At 41.4% G+C, this 23,118-nt stretch overlaps 1 protein-coding gene across 1 annotated transcript in view; it reads right to left on the reverse strand.

Annotated features, from left to right (window-relative positions):
• The window catches only part of pik3c2a (phosphatidylinositol-4-phosphate 3-kinase, catalytic subunit type 2 alpha), a 46,824-nt gene that overhangs the window by 19,052 nt on the left and 4,654 nt on the right, over positions 1-23,118 (reverse strand). Inside the window, exons 2-8 of the mRNA XM_086209644.1 lie at positions 20,899-22,114; positions 8,419-8,516; positions 7,012-7,172; positions 2,549-2,669; positions 1,512-1,623; positions 1,207-1,286; positions 696-759 (exon numbers count right to left, since the gene is read on the reverse strand). Coding sequence (XP_086065770.1) covers positions 696-759; positions 1,207-1,286; positions 1,512-1,623; positions 2,549-2,669; positions 7,012-7,172; positions 8,419-8,516; positions 20,899-22,032 — 1,770 coding nt within the window. The 5' untranslated portion in view covers positions 22,033-22,114. The remainder of the gene's footprint in view (positions 1-695; positions 760-1,206; positions 1,287-1,511; positions 1,624-2,548; positions 2,670-7,011; positions 7,173-8,418; positions 8,517-20,898; positions 22,115-23,118) is intronic.

Below are 23,118 nucleotides of genomic sequence, written 5' to 3' on the forward strand. Positions count from 1 at the left end.
GCATCCCTTTTTATACCAGTTTGTTGTGAAAGGGATATCCTCGTGATTGTACTTTTGTTTTCAGACTGTCAAGCCTATTTTTTTTTTTAGCTCAGGGACAACATTTCAGAGGGCCTCTGCGAGCAAACTCCCATCAACAATCCATCAAACACAATCTCATCTACACATTATTTCTAAGCAGCCAAATTCAGGTCATGGCTCACTCTAAGTAATCTTGATGTCATCAGTTAAGCCTCCAGATATCACTTGTGTCTGTCTCCAATTATTTCACGGGGTCCCACTTTGGCTTAAAAACAGATGTGTGATTTCTAGAAAGCCTCCCTCGCAGGAATGTCTAGGTCTACTAACATGAGCGTGTGAAATATCTGAATGGACAGGAAAAGCTTCAGGAAATCTATTGTATATCTCAATAGATACATCACCTGCGTGCTGCTCTGCCTTAACAAGCCACAACCTTCTACATACTGGAGTGAAGATAGTCCGGATTATAATCAGCTGTTATGCACTTAGTAGTTAATGTCATCAGCTTGGCAGTATTCAAAAGCCCACTGGGTCAGCGTTAATACACACAAGCGAGCAGTATATACTGCTATGGCAAATTTCCAGAGGGATTTTCTTTGTGTGATTTCCAAACCTGCAAATCATCACAATAATGTTCCATTCATTTTCTTTACTTTCCAGACATGCACATGTACCTCATTTTGTAGGCAGACGTTGACTTGGTTGTGATAGCCTTCCAGATAGTCGGCCAGGCCTTGTCTGGAGGAGCACAGACACACACAGAGATGATTTGATGAATAACCATTGCAGATCAGATCAAGAAGGAGCACAGAAACTAACTAAAGGTATCAAACAATTAGGCTGTAAAAGATATTAGTAAAATGAAAGTAACACAACTGACAAAGTTTGGCGCCGAGGAATATGCAAAGGAGTACAAAAACCCCTCAAAGGGCTTGAAACTTATTTTACAAGAGTCATAACCATTTAAAAATATGAGAAAACACACACACACACACAGCACAGTATGGCAGGAAAGACATGAAGAAATTCATTGCGCATATGGCTGATCTTAATACAGCAAAATATCTTTCATAGATTTTTTTGAATGCCTCTGGAGATGATCCAGAATCAAGATTTAGAAGTTTTGGAATACGCTTTAAGTTTTGTGAAGTAACTCTTCTCCACACCAGAGAAGAGCCCTCATACCTGGTGACATTCTCCTTAAAAGGCCTCTCCACTTGGACCAGGTGCTTCTCTAAGTCTATCGGAGAGTTGTCATCTTCAACCTGGGAAAAATTGAAAGCAAAGGTTTGTCAGCCAAGCATATAAACTGCTGAACTAGCGAGATTTATTCAGATTCTAAATCACAGCAAGACAGCACAGGACCACATACAGCTGTAACATCAGCAAGGGAAGATTAATGGTGGGTGGGTGCTTCCAGTGCCAAGCTGGCGACAGATGTTAAAAATGAGTCTCAGTTTGAGTTAAAATCAGCTGTTGGAATAACTTACACTGCGTGCCAAGTCCCTTCTCATGGTGGAGTGAGAGAGAAGTTGTAATGTGATCTCGTTCTCCCACTTCCTGCAGTTCTGGACGTACTCATGGCTGCCAAGGCTGTGTTTACTGCAGCAGGATAACAGAAATGCAAGGATATTAAAATCACACCATATGCTCACTATGAGTTATTTTTTTTAAAATACAGCAAAGTCTACTCTCATACGGAATTATGAAAGCTTTGACATAGTGCAGTTCGATACAGACTATTGAAGCGGCTGTGGTTTTGGTGATATGACTGGAAAATCTCACAAAAATGTCTGTCCTGTACTATGATTACAGGTAGAGCAGTGATGTCATTGCTGAAGGCGTCCATAAATACCGCGATCAACATTCATTATACATCACACAAAACCATCGGCGTTCCAAATATTCTGTCCTTCCCGTTGTAATGAATCAGTGTTGACAAACTATCAGGAGCACCCCTAACTATAACCCAGTACAGTTCAATAGCACCACAAATTACAGTCTCCATAGGACCATTAGGAAGCCAGTCCATGTCTACGGGCTCTTTTTCTCTCAAAGTAGCAGACCACTAAATCTAAAATGATCTCCGTGGCAACCACAAGTATTGATGAATTAGAAATAATTTCTTGCAGTTATTCATGGGCATTCTCCGTTTGTAATCATCTGTTCAGTAGTCATAATGCTGAATGGCAGGTTAAATATGAACGCTGAGTATTTGCTTGGACTGGGCCTTTAAATCTCTCTATGGGAGGAACCATTCCCATGTATTCCAGATTAGAGGGAGAGGCAACTTTCCATGGCAATATATAGAAGCAGCCAGCCAGAAGCTGCCAGTCGTCTGACTACACGATTTTAAGGGGAAGCCAAGTTAAAGATCAGTAGCAAAAAAGAAACTGGCAACAGGAACAAAAAACAAACACCACACACATTGATACAAAGTGCAAGGTCAGCATTGAAAACATCTCCAAGGACACTACTGTTTTGCTGATACATGGTGATGCCACTTATTCTTTTAGTGTGCACTCACTTCTGCAGCACTTCCTCCTTTCCACAGACTTTGAGCAGGTAGCTGGAGAAGTTGACTTGGTCCAGGTCATCATGGACCCAGCAGAGGGTCTGACTGATCAACAGCTCCACTGGAGAACTCACTGATGAAGGAGATACAGATGATGAAGGAGGAAGTGACCAAGGAGAGGGGATGATCAGGGATATTGATGGACAACAAGGGAACCATGCGTCATGGATGGGAGGGAGGGCCAGTAAAAGGAAAAACAGAAGGGAAGGATCAGCATTTGGGGAAAAACTGTTTGGGAGATCGCATTTCGACCAAACAGATTAGCTAGATTCAGCTAAAAACAACTAATAACACGATACAGGTTGTGTCAACTGGAAAAGGCCTTGAGGCTGTTTGATTAAAAACCATTTAACAACCAAAAAGTATATTTCTTCTTCTTTCAGTACATGCAAATAAGTGTCTTGAGCTCACAAAGACATTTTTTCAAGTCAGCCATTTTTTTTTCAATTTCTGCATCACTTCATTTTAACTCCAGGATGTAGAAAGAGACAGCCGAGTGTATTTAATTTATTGTTATTAGCCAGCCATGCATATTTAATGTATTCACTAATGGTGCCCCATTTCCACTAACAACAGCAAAGCTGCCTAAAATAAGTCAGTTTGCAGCTCAGTAGAACCAACTCACTCATTCACAGTAGCGCTGAACCAGAAGGGTTACAGTCTTCGTGAGCTCTGGTTAGAAGTACATGAAAGGCAAAATACACTTTTTGGGTGAAGTATCACTTTAAGGTTGCACAGAACTCACATGCAGAAATTTCATTTAGAGGGGTCAGAAGTCGACCATGTGCAGTTTGGGGCTATTAATAGACTCATATTTATGGTCGTGGGAACTGCACTATAGACCTTACGGTTGTAAATTTCTCTGTACCCGCTAACCATCCAGCTCTTTTTTGAATGGCTCGTGTTTTGTCTCAAATCAAAGCTGCAGCTGAATCAAAAGCATTGCAGCTGTGTGTTGGGGATAGATATTAGCTGGGAGGATTTGGGGTCAGCCATGTTTGTGTATGCTCCAATATCTGATGTGTCCAGCAAAGGGAAGACGAGGTGGAGAGAGAAACCTGAGACAAGAAAGATTATTTTGCTCTTTAACTGCTTTTAAAGTAGAGCTGGCGATCTCTGAACCTGGCTTTATACAAACACTGTAGACAGATACAAAGACAGATGCAGACACACAGAAACATCTCTTTACCTAAGCACCTACACACACACACACACACACTCACACTCCAGTTACTAACTACACATTCATATAGACACATGGGGAGGGAGACCACCCCTGAATCCAGCAATAACAACCCTCCACCCTTCAGAGGAATGGTGGGTCTTGTCTTACTGCTTAGACCAGTAGCTCACGATCTTGTAGGCCTTTGTGGCAGTGGTCGTGGTCACTGGGGTATCACATGCAGAGGGTTTTGTTACAGAAAAATAAGACAAGCTGTGCCTCATTTTGAGAGTGCTCTGAAGTGGCAAGAGAATTCCAAGAAGGTCATTTCTGGTGGCAGCAGTTAAAAAATTAATATTTCTGTGTTGTGTGCTGTACCACCTCTCAAATTAAGTTGGGAATTATGTTTGCACAGTCACAGATCATAAAAACACACACACACATCTAAGGATGAGGGACAAAACACCGCAGAAGTTACACTGACAAGAGGTGAAAATTCAGTGGTTGTCCCATTACAACACTGGCACTAGGTCATCTCTGCTGTTCTGGACTGAAGAACACACTAGACAATATTAGACACTACTTGTGGTAGCTTGTCAGCAAAATAAATAACGACAGTTTTGACTCCACTTTTTTTTTTGAGGGTCATCTTTTCTGCCAGTCTGCAAATTTTATTTTGTGCTGTTTTCATTGATGCATTCAGTCTAAAAGAGCAGCAGCCCTTTTGTCAAAAAAACTCCAAGAGTACATATAAAACAATCAGCTTTTCAGAAAATTCTGATGTAGGTACCTCTAACACTGATAAGCTCAGAACTTCACCATGACTCTGCACAAACAGGGTTCTTCTTCTATGACATGTTCAACAGTCAAACACACATACAGAGACAGGAGGTGACACAACCAACAATCGCAGCACAGTGTGGAAGTAATGTGGCGTAGCAAAAAAGACAACTTTGAAACTGCTGATCAAGGCCTCTGTGTCTCTCCTTTCTTTCTCATTCAGTTTAGCAATCCTTCCTTTGTAGCGCATAGCTGAACTCTCGCTGCAAGGTTGCCAGTAAATAAACATGTTTTTCTGGATAATACAGGAACATCTTAGGCAAACCAATCCCAGGACATGCAATCCATTGATATTTTATCATAGGGACAAGTGTTGCAATGCAGAATTTGTTATATTCACTATGATAATATCATTCAGTATGATACATGTCTGCCTAGCAGCTGTTTCAGTTTGCAATGTACTCTGTATAGTTCCCATAGAAATACACTAAATAAATTAATAAATAAAAGATGGTGGCAGAGCTGTTGCAGCTCCAGTTCACTTTTACTTGTAGCATTTCAATGCACTTTCTTAAGCAATTTCTGTAATTTCAGAGGAGACTGCTTGTTGGCCTGGAAGTTACAATGACTTCATGAGAGAATATAAAGAAATACAGAGATAAGTGAACACGCATGGACCAAAAAGACAAAGAAAAAAAGAGACCTGAACATTTCTCGTGTCATGCATGGTTGTAGTCTGAAGAAATAATGAGAACTGAGGGATTTTGGAAGACAACAGAAGAAAATGAAGAGGAGAAAGAGATGAATATAATGAGCAAGAAGAAAAAAAGAGAAGGGGGGAAATTAACCCCAAAAAGGCAAACTGATGATGAGAAAAACAAAAGAAACAAAGAGAGCAGAAGAACCAGTGAACGAGAGAGAGAAAAGAAGAGATGAAAAGTGAGAGAAAGAGGGAGAATGTGAAAGAGGAGAATCCATCCTGTCCTCTGTCTCTCTCTCTATCCTTTTCATCCAGGCTATGAGTAGAACTGAAGCCTATTGTTCCTGAAAGCAGATTTGTGTCCCATCAGAGAGGATTCTAAACACCAACAAAGAGGGTCAACAAGCTGCTGACAACACACAAAGTCAACGAGGAAACATTGAAACTAGACGACATCATAGCGGGAGAGAAAGAAGTCAATGAGCAGAGTGCTTAGAAAGCAACCTGGACACTGGGATTAAAGCTGCATGAGTAGGAGGGTGAAGTTGGGGTCAACACAAGAAGCTAGGAAAGTGCATTTAGGATGTAGAATGAGGAAAGTGTTAAATAAACACTCCACTTCTTCTCATGTTGAACCAGGTTATGAAGGGAATTGTGTCTGGGTCAGTAGGGCACATGTAATACACTCACTCACTCACTCACACACACACACACGTACACAGATTCCTAAAAGAAGCAGTTATCATTGTAATTGTATCAATAGCACACCCAGGTAGCAAACATCCTTCACCACTCTCACCTGCAGCACACACAGATGCCCATTTACTTAGGTTGGAGTATTTGCATAGACATGCATTCATTTTCTTGAGACTTACCCTAACTACTAATTACCTCACCATAACCTTAGCAACTGATCCAAAAATTAGCATTTTACCAATTGGGGACACTGCTTTTGTCCCCAGCTGCACATGCTGTCCCCAATTAACCACTCTTTGGTCTGGTGTGTATCCCTGAAAGTGGCTTACATCCCACTCTCACTCACCACCTCTTTCTCTCTCTCTCTCTCTCACACACACACACACACACACACACACACACACACACACACACACACACACACACACACACACACACAGTGGCCTGATGCTGATCTCCAGGGACTCAAAGTGGCGAATTTGATCTCACAGTCAGGGCTCTGAGTCAAACAAAAAGTCCACTGCGTTGGCTCACAGCCACGCGTGTGCTTGGTTCCAGGTCCCAAAGAAATGCCAGTCGCAGTGCTTCAAGTTAGTGTGTGTCACAAGGGTTAGCCAATAACAGCTCACCACACACCCAGGGAAGGAAACCAAAATTCTTTGTGAACCTTGAGACAAAAACAAAACATAAACTTCAGACCTTTTGCCCAACATGCCTACTCCATGTTGAGGGGGAAAAAAACCTTTATTTGTGCGGAAAAGGAACGTAGTGTACTTCCCACGGCAGAAAAAATGAGAAGAAAAAAATGAGGTGGGGAGGGGGTGAAGAGTTTGGCAGCTGTAAATGTTGTTTCCTCCTTCACTGTTCTCTTATCTGCAATCTGAGCTACTCACTCTTAAAGGCAAAGGGGGTACAGAGTTTCTTTTTGGCTGACTTGAAAACAGCGGTATGCCATTTGTTCGAAGAATTTTCTGCATTTCCTAACAAGTGCAATACCTGCTATAGAGTCTTCCCAACATAGTGCATCTGTTTCAAATATGGCTCGAACACCAAACATTTCTATCCATGGGTGCTTACCGTCGCAGGTGAAAGTTACCGGCTGCTGAGAATCAGAGATCTCAATGGAAACTTTGAAAGAGCAGCTATTGTCCCCTCCAGGATCCCTCTGGGCGATGACAGGACTGAGAACATAGCCAGGGTTGGTGGACATGTCACTGTGAGGGAATTTGGAACGCAGGCTGGAAGAAAAAAAATCACATCGAAGTCAGCAAAGATTCATTTTAGTATATATGACAACACATCTAGTCCAGCTGGGCAGATGGATCCCGTTCTTTTCTTTTTTTTTTTAATATACAGATGGGTGACAAATTAAAGGAAAAAAAACACACAAGAGTCCCAACAGTGTGTGCCACTACAATGAGCTGCAACAACAGCTTCAGTATGTCATAAAATAATTTCTACAAGTCTCTGAAATGTCATTTCCAAACCCAGTAATAGGGTCATACAGATCTGCTTCAATCTACCACCTCTACTCTGTTACTCCAAGAATAAATCACTTGCAGGCACACTTTTCATCTCTATTCACCGCTTTTTAACGTTGCTGGCTTCAACAGCGGGGCAAACAACATGACAATGCTATGAAATCATTTTTACAATGTTTTCATTTCTATCCTCATGAAAGATTAACTTTCTTTTAATTGCACGCCATAAAGAGAATGTGTCAACCAATTGGGCCGCTGGGCAGACGGGGGCGTTGGCTGTTTCCCCGCTGAAGGTGGATTCCCCGAGCGCTGCTTCATCATCACTCCACCCAAAGTAACTGGGAGATTCTGTACAAGCTCAAAAAAGCTGTTGTAAACATGCAATTATGTGTATATATGTAGTCAAATATGCATGTATGTATATACCCAGACACAAACAGGCAACAGCTACCGTATTAGTGTGTGGAGGCTTTTTTCTGGATGTTTTTGCAACTGGCATGTCTTGAAAAATTCATTCAGAATTGATATTCTATCAATTTTTCATTAAACCATCCACTAATTGGGTATACATAATAACCAGCAAGTATTTTTCTTTTGTTCTACAGCAAAAAAATATATATATATATCAGTAAAAACTGCTCTTGTGAATTTTGAAGAGTGTCTTAAAAGGGGCAGATGCTACCTAGAGAGAGACTACAGAGGTTTTTATAGAATTCTAACATCGTCACACTGATTACATTTACGTTTCAAAGAGGATCAAAGTGGTGTTTGCTTGTGCAGTCCCATAATTTTTTTCTGCAACAGAGCTTATTTTCTGCAGTGAGTGAAATTGTAATATTGAGATCCCACTGGCATTTGGCTGAAGGAACCTGTGGAGCTACTAACTTCCAGGCCAACAAACAATGCATCGACTCTTTGATGAACTGTCCCAAGGTCCTCAAACAGCCAATGAGGGTCAGTAATACTCCAGGTTTTAGCGTCACGGCAACGGGAAGGACCTTACCTTGCTACGTCTTCACAGAAGGCAACAACCTCCAAGTTCTGAGCGTCTTGTTCCTCCAGGGCAGCATTCTTCACCAGACCTTTTGCTTTTCCTTTGTCCTTCAGGAGACAAAGACAGACAGAGACAGAGTCAAGAAATTGTATGATACATTAGTGGTATATTTGTCGTCCTCAAACAGAGTTGCTCAGATGGAGATTTCTCATTTACATATGAACTTCTTTTGGCAGTTTGTCTTCAAGCTGTAATGCTCTTAACAGTGATTTGTGTTCCAGGGACAGTTTTATTAAAAACACCTCAGAGCTATGAATCCCACTGAAAGAATAAACTTGTCAGCAAGGCGCGACACAAAGAAACACATGGAGCACTCACTCTGTTTTACATCTGTCCTAAAATGTGAAAATTGATAAATTAAACATGAATAAGATAAAAGTATTTATGAGGTATAAATCTAATTTTTATAGGTGACAGGAGAAATACATATTAGTTAAACACATTAGAAGCTGAGCAGCCTTTCTTATGAATCTTAAGATTCACAGAGCATGGACATTTTTAATTTTCTATCATAAAATTTCAATTCAGATTTATAAATCTCTCTCTCTCTCTCTCTCACACACACAGACACACACTAAACTCGAGGAGATTCCTGAAGGCTGGCCTGCTGCCGGGAACTTGCAGTTACACTTTGCTTTTTACTGCTGTCTGTCTGCCAGCAGCTTAGGAATGCGCTTCCCGTGGTACAGGAAATGAAGAGTGAAAAGACCCCGCCCCTTCCTGCACCCGGCTCTAGCCTGTCTGCTAAAATGCTCAGTCATGGCTATGTAATCTGTGACTCTGACATCACCCTGGCGAGGGGGAGAGGGGTGGGAGAGGAAAAGAGGAAGAGGGAGAGAGATCAGGAAAAACAATGCTTGGTATGTCTTAATAATAGATGATTTCACCCCTCGGAGACTTGTGAGAGTCTGAACACAGCGTTTCCTGATGAACCCAGAGGGATGTACAGCCCACTTCACAATAATGAAATGGGACAACTAAAAAAACATTCCCAGGGGGTTGACTGAAATCTAATATAAAACTTGCATCATATGGGGTTTTTTTTTTTTTTAAATGATGGTCAACTTTACTGACTTTCCAGAGTGGATCTGAGATAGATCATGAGGGTTAGTAAGGGCCCAGTGAAACTCCTGCTTGTTCCGTCCTTTGCTGTAGAGCTCTACCCGACTCAATCAAGATATAATTCTTGAAGTTATCTATTTTAAACCAAACCACCAGGTTTTAAGCTGCTCTGAAGTCGCGTCAAGTAAATCCTCATTTGCAACCAACCAACAAGTCTGAAATTAATATCCAAAAACAGAGAGTAATTTTCCAGTGGCGTGTGGATCTCAGAGGCCAACTGTTCATTTTGGATCCTGGCTACATGTATTGATTATTATCATCAATTTACCTGCAGAATTTTTCCACAGTTAACTGATGAGTTATTCAGTCAATAAAATGTCAAAATCACAAACACAATGAAACAATTAATCATTTATCCAAAAGGTTGGTGATTCGTATTTCTTTGACTGACTAACCAATAACCTGTTGCAGCTCTAAATGCTTCTTATCTATATAGTTAGATAATCTTTTTGTGCATAAACCACCTCTGGGGTGCTCCAAGTGTCAGTATCAGCATGACTTTAGAATAAAACTGCAAATATCAGGGATGCATCTAGTAATTAGCCATTTGGCTGTACTGCCAGATACAGGGGAACAAAAGGGGAACAAAAACAGCAACTGGCCAATGTTAGCATGAAATTCTCATCCCAACCCAAAATGTATTCTTAAAGATGAGGAACAAAGTCATCTACAAAGTTAGTCTGACATATAATTCACTGGATAACAAGAGCAGAAACCTCTTGTTGAGAGCAGAGATGACCTGACATAACACCAGTATCATGACATGGGAGAAATCTCTAACTCAGCATGTTGCTTGGAAGGGAGGCCGAGCTCCACACTGAACCACCTGCATCTGTCTGTGAGCGAGAGAGGTGACTGGGTTTCTGCAAAGTCTGGCTCAAATGTTGCAGCCAGCCTCCTTTAGTCAAGTCACTTTTATTTGCATAGCACCAAATTACAACAAAAGTTATCTCATGACATTTTATAAGTAGAGCAGGTCCAGCACCTCACTCCTTCAGTGAATTTACACCCAACAATTCTCCATGAGCAAGCACATCCTGCAACAGCGGCGACAAAAACCTTCCTTTTACCAGGCAGGGAGGAGGAGCAGACCCAATTTACAACACTGTTGTTATGGTTCGATGTGTCGATGTATTTGCTCATACTACTAAAAATTTGAAGATTAGTCTTCACATGAATCACAAACATGCATCGCATCTGTGTTTTTGCAAGCGTACGGTGTGTTTATATAATCACAAAAATAGCCTCTAAGAAGAGGGAACAAACCCAATTACCCTTTAGTTTTAAACAGAAATGAGTGATAGTCACCTTCATACTGTTAAGCAGTCCAGACATTTATATGTGAAATGTATGTATGAAGAAAAGAGGAGATAAACTAAGAGAAAGAGACAGTTTTTTTTGCCATCATGGGGTTGTATGCCCCTACGGACCAAACCAGTACCAGTTTGCCTCCTTGTTACTCCCAGAATCCTAATATTTAATGAAAAAAATGCAAGTTTCTTTTGATGATATGGAAAACCAATAATAAAAGATTATATTATCCCCTTAATGTGTTCCAGAAATGGGAGGAATAAAGACTATAAAAGCGGCTTGGCCGAGAACTTGACCCTGAACCTTTTGGACATAAAATTAAAAAAATATTTTTAGTATTCAATTATACTAAATTGAATATATTTCCTCAAAGTGTTTCTGGGATATGATGTTAATGAGAATTGGATGGACAACCAGAACATATAAATCCTCCAGCTGTCGCTGGTACGGAGGCATGTTTTGCGCACTCACAGTGACCTTGAACTTCGACAAGAAAAATCAAATTGGATTCTGCTCACTTGGACGCATCCTTCAGCCCAAGTGAACATTTGTACCAAATTTTGAGCAACTCCCTCAAGGCTTTACTGAATCAATGGCATGGACAGATGGTCACCCTGAAAAGTAATGCCCCTGGCCAACAGTTTCCCCGAGGTGAAGGAGTAAAGAAAGAGTGAGTGATAAAACCATGAGAAATGCATCAAGAGGCTGAGAGAAAAAAGAGAGAGGGAAGAGAGTAAAAGAGCACATTAGCAGTGTTTATGTTTGAAGTCAGGAGTGAGCAAAACAAACACAAACTGAGAGGACAAGCTAATGGTCTCAAACACACACACACACACACACACACACACACACACACACACACACACACACACACACACACACACACACCAGAATGCACAGACGGACAAGCCCATCTTTGTTTTACTCTATGGATTTCGCTGGATGCAGGCAGAGAGCCCCTGTTGTCTGAAGTCATGGGAAGAGTTTCATATGATTCATACGTCAGCTAATCCTTTAGCGTTTCCCTGCCCTTCCTGCGATGTGTCACAGACTCTATCAGACAACACAACATGAAGAGGACATTGCTAATTGAGGGCAATTTTTCAGGGTCTTGTATGGTATGTGGCAAGCCAGGCAGATGCTGATGGACACAAGGAACACGTTTTGTCATGAGAACATGTTGAGCAGTTCTCACCTCCCCACTGAGCATCAACCCATCAGATACTTTATGATTAGACGAAAAACATGTTACGATGTCTTGTGAACTGGGATCTGGACAAATCTATACACGATGATGTCATCTGAGTTGTAAACCACAGACACACTAATCCATAACAGCCACTTGTAGAATTTGTTTCCATTGTCAGTTAAGATTTTCAACTCGATTCTTGAGCACAGCGATCGCATTCAGAGGCAGGACAGAACGAGCGGGCCAAGACTGCAAAGAAAGGGTGGTCTCTCACATCCCTGTGTACCCTGAAGCAGTTCGATGGAGACAGAGCGCAAGTGAATATGTTGCAGATGAGCTCATAATACATTACCCTCCCTTCTTAGTTAGATTTGGACTGGTGTCCTTTTCTGAACTTTTTATACTCATTGTTGAGGTAGTTGTCAAATATCCAACAATTGATTTACTTAAAGTTTCGCAGACTTTTAAAGGCACAATACATGGAAGGTCTTAGATTGTCAATAACGAAATAAGTGAATGAAGAAAACTGTCATCACAGCCAGCCCAGGGAGCTTTAACTGCTTGTTATTTGTGGGCATTTGAAAGTGGTACTTCCTGGAAAAGTTATCATTTGTATATCAATTACAGTTAGACCGTCCAGCCAATGCTAACCGTAAATTACACTACATCATGTATACATCTTGCACTGGGATCTGGTCAATGAATTCGCTTGGAGGTGGGATTTCAATTTAATTCACGAGCAAACAAACGCACATGTAGAACCATCAGGAACTGGATTTGTTGGGTTATTTTTAGTTAAGATCAAAGTGGTTGTGATGTGAGAGCATAAGACTGGATACGGAGGATTTAAATAATACTGGATGATGCGTTTGAGAGTTTGTAAAGATACATTTTGTTTACTTCTGCTTTTGCTATTCTTTGGTCCCCATTCAGTTCCAGCAGTAAGTCTGTGCCTAGTGATTCACCAAGACCTCACGCACAGGGGGAGAAAAAAAAAAAAGACCTTGTGAATTCCAGACATTTAACAGCGATGAACTGATGAAGAAATGAAAATGTCTATGTTATGTATCACTTGAAGTTTTTAAGGCTTACTTGCCGTCTATGAAAAACTGTTGTCCCTGGAGTTAAACAGACAAAGTTGGAAAACTTTTTGGTGCATCTCATGGCACGGATAAGCAGGAAAGCAAAACTGGGACCACTCACAGAACTGGAAGCCTTCATCAACCATTGCCACTGGTGCCAATTCCAAGCCAGTATTGAGTTACAATACACATTTAGACATCAGATACTCTACCTCTCTGTTTCAACTTGGGTAAAATGAAAGTCATCCTCTATCAAGTGGAACCTGTCATGACAATACACTTAAGAAAATAAGTTAAGAGTCAAACTGCTGCTTAAATCCCAGGAAAACTAACACTTTTTTTCCATTTATATCAAGCAACCTGTAAATGACCTAAAAGTCTCAAATTAGTCTGAAAGACCAGATTTGCTCCTGGCTTTGTGTTTGATGGATGCTGTCCTGCTGAACCAGCACTTGCAGACAACATGAAGATTGATTTTGAATGCCTGCACTCAGCAGTCTTTAATGGAGAGTTAAAAAATATTTTGGCTGCATTTATAAACAAGGCTTTCTGGCAATTCTGCTTAGATACAGATAATCAATGGGGCTAAGTGGCTGCGAGGAGCTATGTGGTTTACATCACAGGAGCCAGCCACTCTGAGAAGACATCAGCTTCCTCTTTCTATCAGGAAGTGACTAACAACCACTAACTCACACTTCCTTCATAAACAGACTCATTTATGATTGTGTTACTGAGAAACTTTATCTGGAGGACGCACAATGAAAAACACAAGGGCATACGCAACACTTGATCAAAAAAAATCTCTACAAATCTTGACACTCAGTGGTCTGTTTTTCTCCAAAACATTTTTTAAACCGACCTATAAGCACTCAACAAGGTTTGTATAATGTGTATTGGTATCTGGTGTCTATGTGCAGTCTCACTTCATATTCCACAATGCTCCTCCTGTTTTCTGCCAGTAAACAAGGTCAAAGGTTAGGAGGAGCAGAGTTATTTGCCAAACGACTCAGAGTTAACTGGAATCCACACTACGTCCCTGCAACATCCTCTAACCACACAATCTGTCTGGATGAACAACATCTGAGACTGTGAGGTATGCTGCAGCATCTCACAATCGCGCTGAGGGTATAATTAGAGGATTTTATTAAAGAGAATGGGGCAGAGTGTGGAGCAAGGTATATGTTTTAAAGACTTGTTAGAGGTCTTAAAAGTCTGCGGGGATTGTGGGGAGAGATTAATGTTCTCAGATGCGTGATGGTGTGATGTGCTACTGGAAAAATGTACAGAGAAGACTGGCATTCATACTGCAAGGTCAAGTTTCACAACACATACACACCGAGCTTGAATCACAACACATGTTCTGATAAAAATCTGCCTGCAGGTCATTTTGAAGTGAAAGTGCAAGAACAAACATGCAAGCACAAGCTCACGGAATCTGTAACAGTCAGGCCAAATCTAATCTTGGTGGCTAGCTGATCTGGTTCATTATACAATATTTGTCTATATTTACCAAAGTCACACTGCTGTGCATCATCAGTGAAAAATACTGGAATTATTTTTGATACAAAAAGCAGAGTCACGTAGTCAAAATAGTGCTGTCACATCTTTTTTGTTCTGCACCCATTTAAGCAGCTGGAGTTGATATTCTCTTTCATAACCGTGCACCAAATGAGGCAGCATGTTGGACTGTTGGATCGATTGAGCATCATCACCTGTAGCACCCTCAGCTTTATGGAGTGCTAGAGCCAGTTTCAGCTCATTTATTGTTCAGCAAGCTATCCATCCAGCAACTTTACTGTTTGGTTTATGCTCAACATTTAGTTGTTTTTCCAACCACAGCACACAGCTGTCTTCAGACAACAAACTCTAAAAACCCACAGCAACTACCTGCTCAGCCCCAACCAGCACACAAAAACAAAAAAGTGAGTAGCTGGTGAACAAAGACAAGCAGTCAGCAGGTAATTACAGATAGATGCAGACAGATACAGTATCTCCGTAAGTGGCTGATAAAGACTAAGAACCGAGCAAAAAGAGTGAACATTGGTTGTCTAGTTGGACACAAACAAAACTCTAAATGACTAAAAAAAAAGATGCTCTGTAACAGCTAGAACTTTAAATAAGCACTATGACCTTAAAAGGGGAAGATAGTCTTCACAACGTTTGACAAATGTCTCCAAGTGTCCCCACATATCTATAGGTTTAAAAGACGCATCTTTTGTTCTTGTTCCATCAGCAATATCATTTCTGGGCTGAGTTTTTGGGATTATACAGTTTTGTTCATGACTCGCTCTTCATTAATTGTGCCTAATACTAATGTAAACTACAGGCTATGTATTTGATAATAGAGATACATTTTTAAATTTAAAAAAAGCAAACAAACAGACGTATCCCACGTATCCATACACTTGAACTTGCAAAATGATGCATCCTTTGCTTGCCACCAGTTAGAAACAAGGACCAATTGATTCAAGTGGAATAAGTCTTAGCCTCAACAAGCTAGCATGTACGCATCTTGACTACCACTTTGTTCCTCCAGAGGTAGCAGTTAGCTGCTGTACAGAAGCAGCCACGACACTTCTCTGACATCATAACACAAGCAATTTAATGATTTCCGTGACTACTGGAAACCTGTGGCCACTAATAAATTAAGTTTCACCCTCAGCTTATGCTTAAAAGGTTAGCATCTGCTTGTTTCTCAAAAAAGAGGTGGGCATACCAAGACTCTGGAAACAGCTGTTCAGATCGGGTCATTTCCGGCCTAATTTTAAAACTTTGAAAAACAAAAAGAAGTAATATGAATCAGTCTGAAACCAGACATGGTGAAATGTGGTAAATGATGCATTAAGTTTCATTCCAAGAACAGCCAGTCAGGTCTGAACAGGCACTGGTGCTGTGAGGCGTGTTGACAGTTGCATTACAAACTGGCACCAAAGGCAGACAGACGTAAAGATAGAAGACTAGACGGTAGATAAAGAGAGGATGAGAAAGTTAAGCGAATGTCAGAGAGTACACAGACCAAAGGGGGTTAAGATGAGACAATCTACTTTAGAGGTGGTGGGACTCAACATTCGATACCCTGGTTTGGACGAACTCTCCAAGTTCAAGCTCATTTTTTCCATTTTACACCCTTCTGCCCACACGACCACATCTTATGCACCGGTCTTGCCAACCACAACAAGGCCTGGCAATTGTAGGCCGATTTACAGCCATCCAAATACCCAACTTGGAAATAATGGTATTAAAAATATTCTTGGCCGGTATTACAGCAAGGGTAACCACGATGCAGAGAACCGCAACAACCATGCCATGGGCAATGCCTGGTGAAATATGACTTGACTTTCGACTTCATGGCACATTGTGTCTACTTCTATAAGAACATTTCGACGCAGCAGGTCAACCAGAGTCTAACATTATATATATATATTCTAACATTGAATATTCTCATTCATTCAGGTTAAGGCTACCAGAAGAGAGCAGAATCAGGGGCAATAGGACTTGGTATCTACAACGGTGTCGTGTTGCCCTTGTTTTTACCCTGATTGGAAATCCTTGGGTAGATAAAGTGAAGTGCCCCACATGCCAAACCACACTTGCCTGTGTGACCAACACGAGACATTACGCAACTTGTAACAAGATTGCACTGAGAATCAATTGCTGCATATTTGTCAAGGTTAAGGCTTACAAAATAGTTGTCTTTGTTACCTCAACTAAAAAACTCACCCTAAAAACACCAGTCTCTCATCCTGGTTGTGATGTAGTTTTTTTGAAATTGAAAGTGTGGAACTTGGACAGGCATATCAGTTTCCACTTGAATTTGTCAACTTGCAATCACAATGGAACTCAAACCAGTATTTCAAAATGGGCTGCACTTGTGTTGAATACTTTATTATGGTTTTAGAAAGAGGGGTAAGATGTGTTTAGTCTCTGGATCTGGACTGTAACTCAATACCAGTGTCTAATCTGTGTATCTGCAGGGACCACAAAAAGAGAAGCGGATGTGCATTATCATCGCTGACAACTGTTGATGGGAAGCTGATGTGATAAAATAATTGCTCTATCATCAGATGATGTAATAGTTAAATATGACAACAGCATCACTTGCCTTGATGGCACAATTTTGAAAGCTATTTCCTGTCAACTTGAATGCTTTTTGTCCTCGGGGTTTGATTTTGTAATCTTGTGCTTCATGATGACAAAGTCCTTTAATAACAGGCTGTAAAATCATATCTTAAGGCGTTATCACAAATGCACTTTTTAGTCTCGTTGACTTTGTGCTAGTTGTAAGGCCAGGTGTGAACACACTCAAATGTAGACTAAAACCAGCGCAAAGAGACCCCACAGAGGAAGTGGTCTGGGTCTGATCCCAAACAAACTCTGGAGCGGGTCATCTGTGGTGGGAATGTGACCCTACTTCAATCCCACTCAACTACCAGGTGTACTCGGCAAGTCTGAGCAAAATGGCCTTCGTAGTCAAGTAGACTTTGCATTCTAGTACGCGGTGGAGCATGCAAGCTGGAGCAACTGGCATAGAAAAAAGGAAACATATGTAAAATGTAGTGGAAATATGCACTAGACCAGAACTTATGACCTCCTTTGTGTACTTTCTTGCTCTAGATATACATCTGACCAAAAAGCAGAGTGAGCACTGGTTTGTGGGAATTAACTTTGGCTTGCTTGGGTTTTTCTTTGGGCTGCTTGAAGAGCACTCTTTTTTTAAAAACAAAAAAAAACAGCACAGCCATCGCCTTTGCACCAGCCAGCAGCGTCCCCCTCGACAACCCTCTTCACTTGCTCAACCGCACTGAGGACAAGTAGTTTATTACAAGAAGCTCTTAGCCCACTGTATGACATTAGATTTCATACAAGTTGGTCAGCTCAAGATAGACAAAACTATCTACGGTAATCACGTCAAGTCAAGCTGATACACCATTGTACGTGTATTTTTACATATGCTGCTAGCCCAGCAAAGCTACGACAGTGTCACATTAAATTACGGAGGATGAAACCTGTGTGCACAGAGTTAGGGGACTATGGTTTCAACTTCATAGCTTTTAAACAGAAGACACTGCAAGTTTAACTCACAGCCAGACAAAAAACAACAAAAGAAATGGCAACACTGATCGATAAATGTTAAACACTTCTTTTAAAGATGCGCACAGCCAGCTGAAATGTGCACACCACAGTGAAGCAAAGCAAACTGGCATTTTTTTTCCCCCCTTGTTTGTCTGAGGGCAATGAGGGCGATTTGTTGGGTCATTCTAATGTCTCTATGGGGCAAAGGGAAGCTGTACAGGCTTGTTCCTGTTTATAACAACATGAGCGCTAACTGCCAGGCATGCAGACGAGAAAGAGGAGAGCCAGAAAACACACATATCACCTCAACATCACTTACACAGAGACTGAAGAATGCAGATTTAAGAAAAAAAAAAAGGAGTTAGAGGACTATAGGTTGAAGGTTGTTGTAGGTTACACAAAAAAGACTGACATTCTTGAGCGTAGACATAACATAGAGGCAAGAGTAAACATCTACAGTTTCATCCTTTCCAGGAAAAAGACATTCCTCAATCTCGAAGGACATAGCAGGCCTGTGTACGAGTGATGACTGCAGTCACATACATAGACTCTAAGGTTCTTCGTCGCTCATTGAAAGTGACATCAGCTAGCCATGTTTCTGGCTTTACCTTTTTTGAATGTACCGTATCATAAGTAGGCTATTCCAAACCATCATTGCAACCATAGGGGATTTAGGAAATAAGGCCCTTACAAGTGCAGTAAAGTTAATTATCACCATGGTGTAGGAAACAGTCCACAGAGGCCAATTGTTCAGTCCTGACACAAGGAAACACAGTAAGGAGGATGGGGCCTTGAGAGACGTGAAAAAAAAGATGACACAATGTCAACAATAAACTGGCTTGTCTTGGACCTTAAAATAGAGTTCTTGTACTGTTCTGTACAGCAAAGTTTTCTTGTGTTCTACCAGCGCTTGAAGGAGCATGGGTGTAACTGGGGGACTGATAACTTCTGATTCACATACTCAAAGAAAGAAACATGATAAGAAATTCACGTTTAGCTGGTAGGCCTCGGCAAAGTTGTGGAACTGTACATTAAAGCGCTTGTCTTGTTACTCCACCTCAACTCAAAACTGCCAGCCCAATGACAGATGGTAGTTTGGTTTTGAGGGGGAAAAAAAAGATTTAGAGGCAATAATATTCCATGCCACTTGCCCACAGCAGTGTCCCAGATGAATGTTATAAATATTCATCAAATGAAATCAGATCGCTCATGTACTGCATGGCAAAATGTATCACAAAATGTGGTTGAGAGGAAATTGTGGGATGACACACTGGGTAGAAACCTATGGTGAAAAATTACTCAGTATCAGTACAGAGTGGAGTTGAGGCAGTATATCAGTCTTGCCACGATATGGACCTCTATGATTAACATACTGTGTATATTTGTTTATTCACCAACCATATGAAGATTCTCTACCTGCACATTGAGAGATATTTTATAAATTTTAATTAAAAAAATAAAACAGGATTGTGTTTAAATTATGTCTTTCCTCAACTAAACAAAATAAAGGTGCTTTTTTTATAGATTATACTGTATTTGTGTGACAAGTATAAAGTGACGGTGTGAGGTTTTTTGACATTCTGTTGATCTCATGGTGCTGCAACGCTCCAACGGACAACATTTGTGTTCATGGATTTTTTTTGCTTTCTTTTTGTTTTTACAGGCAGATGCTGATATTAAGAGAGCAAAGATGCAGATATGATGCAGACACGTTGGGTATTCCATCTGATCATGAAGCAGTTTAACAACCAACTGCACATAAAATTGCTGAACTTGACATTTAACACGAAAGCTACTGTCCACACAAGTTTTAACTTCTGTGCACTCTGTACTTATTTTAAAATTAAAAATGTGTATAGTCTATAAACTAATTGAAGTTGATGTTTTAATGCACTTAAAAGCATTTATCCGCAGAGAGAAGCACTTCCTTGTTTCTGAGAGACAATTAACATATGAACATAAATAAATAAGCACACGCAAAAATAAGTCAGCACATATTTTCTGTTTATCTGCCTCTTAGGCAAAGAAATCAACCGATGCCAATTATCTGAACAATACCATGAATAGGCCCAATTAATCAGCCTAACAGCTAACGATTGACTTCTGCTAATGGATGAGGACTTCTAACAGTTTAACCGACAGAGAAGAGACACTCGTCCCAAGTAAGTTTGAGGCCCACAAGTCTGCTGTAGCTCAACTGTGCAGCCCCCAAAGTAGAAGGTGTAGATTTAGAAAGAATAACAAGCTCATAGTAGAAGGTGTAGATTTAGAAAGAATAACAAGCTCATAGCAGGCCTGTTGACTTGTCACAGCACAGGTACATTTGTCTTCTAGTTGGGATGCATCATAACATCTCACAACCAAACCCTAAGGTACCTGGAATGCAGCCATTTGGAATATTTTCCTGCAATATACACCCCTTGGCTTTGTGTTTAAAACACCAGTCATGACACTCAACACTCCAGTTCAAGTATCTCTGGGGGCCTTTGTCGCATCACTGTGGTGTTTGTCATATAAATGTTGGAATACCCCAAAAACACCAGCTCTGACATGCCAAACTGTGTAAAAGGTCTGCTGAATGCTCTGCAAACTTTCACTGGAATAAGAAGACATTTCTGCTATTTCAACATTTGCTTTTCTCCATAGTCCTACCTGATTATTTGATTTGTTCTGGGAGGAGGTTCCTGGGATGCTGAGAGAGTGGCTCCTCGTGACAGCAGTTCCTGTTGATTTCCTCCTTTGCTGTGAGCGTTTCGCCTCAGGGAGGGGGCTACTGCTGCCACTGTTCCCTCCAGTCTCAAGTACTGCATCCCAAGGATCCCCAGCGGGAACACCTGGTACTGTCTCTGTGGCAGCCCCCATTGCCAGGGATGCTTCATCATTCTCAGCTTTGCGCTTTGTAAGTGGGTCCAGATCCAGCCAGTCAAAGCGGCTGATACTAGTAGATTCCGTAACCGCTGGCTGCTGGGGTGGTGGGTTTGGTGCCAGAGAAGCTGTGCATGCTGGAGAGGAATCTAGGTCAGTGCTGGCCGATTTACCATTCTTCAAGTATTCTGATGTGCTGGCAATCTTGTCGAATAGTTTGGCCATCTCTGGATCCACGGCTGGCTGCGGGAAGACCATGGCAGTGGCGGGCTGGATGGGAGTGAAGGTCATAAAGGAGGGCTGAGCCATGAAGGGCGACATAGTTGGAGTGAAGCCATTCTGAAATGTGCCTGGTTTGGGGAATGGAGCAGAGGGGAACATAGGAGCAGGCTGATGGGTGGGAGTAGACACATTGGAGCTGGATGGGGTGGACAGAACAGGTGTCCAGTGACTGCTCTGGAAAGGAGAGGAGCTACAGGGGAGGCTGCCAGGGTAGGACGCGCTGAGGTTAAACCCCAGCAGTGAAGACGGGCGGGATATTTTGCTGTTAGCGCCAAAGTTTTCATCCAGGAGGAGCTTTTCAAGTTCCTCAGTGGTCAGCTTGTCCACATCAATATCCCCGAATGTGTCCTGCTCTGCATGTTTCTTGGTCTCGGGAAAGACAATGAGGTCCTTTTCTGGTCGACTAGCAGAGGGTGTAGGTTGAGGAGCAGTAGTGGTAGACTTGGACAGTTTTGGTTTTGAGGATGAGGATGCTCCAGAGGAAGACGGGGATGTTGAAGCTGAAACAGTCTGTCTCTTCTCCCTTTGCAATTTTGCTAAAGCTTCTTCCTCCATGCGCAGGGCTTCCTCTTTACCAACGATCCCCTTTGGCTGGGGGACATCCAGCTTAAACCCATTACCACTTGATATCTGGGCCATTCTGTCAACTGCAAGGTGCCGTGAACATGACAGCTTTTACATCCGAGTGGCCCAAAGGACTGTGAAGCACCACTTTAGACACCTGTAAGAGAAGAAAGAAAACATTGGGGTACATCTTGTCAAACTGGTTCACAGCAGTTCAGATATAATTTGAGCACAATTCAGAAATTTTGCAAGAGACCTAAAATATTTTATGATGAATTCGAATTCGTATTCTAGGCACAATATATTTAAGGGCCCTTTTGGGTTGACGAGGTGCATATACAATCCACTGAATATTTATCATTATGTAACTGGACCACGTGACCTGGCTGTGTGCACTTCTCTTTCTGGATCATATGCTCTTGCGCTCAGAACGAATGGGAATGGGGGAGGTCAACTTCGCGGGGGGGACTGTCCAGTTGTCAAGCGATGACACTGCTCTCAACTGATTAAAGGAGAATGCTACAGGTCACCAAACATACAGCCGTTAATATACATAGATGCCTAAATCAAGGCTGTGTGAGAAACACAATCTCACTTTCTTTGCTCTTTAAACTTTACCAAGAGCACTGAGCCTCTCACAGCTGCTAACAGACTGTTATGCTACCCAGCTAGCAAGCAGTACCCAGCATGCCATACAGCTGTGTCATTTAGGAAATGTACAAAACAAGAGAGTAAGCTGTAGATAATTAACTACTGTTTTTAAGTAATAGCTGTTTAGGTTTCAAGTGGGACAGTGAGCCGCAGTCCCCTCTCAAACCACTGAATAGCGCTGAATAGCACTATTAGCGAAGAGCATTTATAGATCTTAGTAGAGCTGAAACTAGGATTGATTTTTCTGACAGTATGGCAGCGTAGAGAACACTCAGACAATGCTAGAAATTAAAACCTGTACCAGATGAACTGTTATATTTTGCCCAACACTGAAAATATATATGCTCTATTAACCTCTGCAGCTGTGTGTAGTACTGCTGGAATTGAAGCCTCCGTTAACACACTCTACTAAAACCAATTTACTGATCATAGTTGTCTACCATTACACAGTAGCTAACATAAAAGTGAAGTGAAAGGACCCGTAACAAATGGGGATCGATGTCTTATGTG

Source organism: Aulostomus chinensis, chromosome 7 (genome assembly GCF_037954235.1).
Source record: "Aulostomus chinensis isolate RoL2024-O1b breed Wild chromosome 7, RoL_Achi_v1.0, whole genome shotgun sequence".
NCBI classification, from domain to species: domain Eukaryota; kingdom Metazoa; phylum Chordata; class Actinopteri; order Syngnathiformes; family Aulostomidae; genus Aulostomus; species Aulostomus chinensis.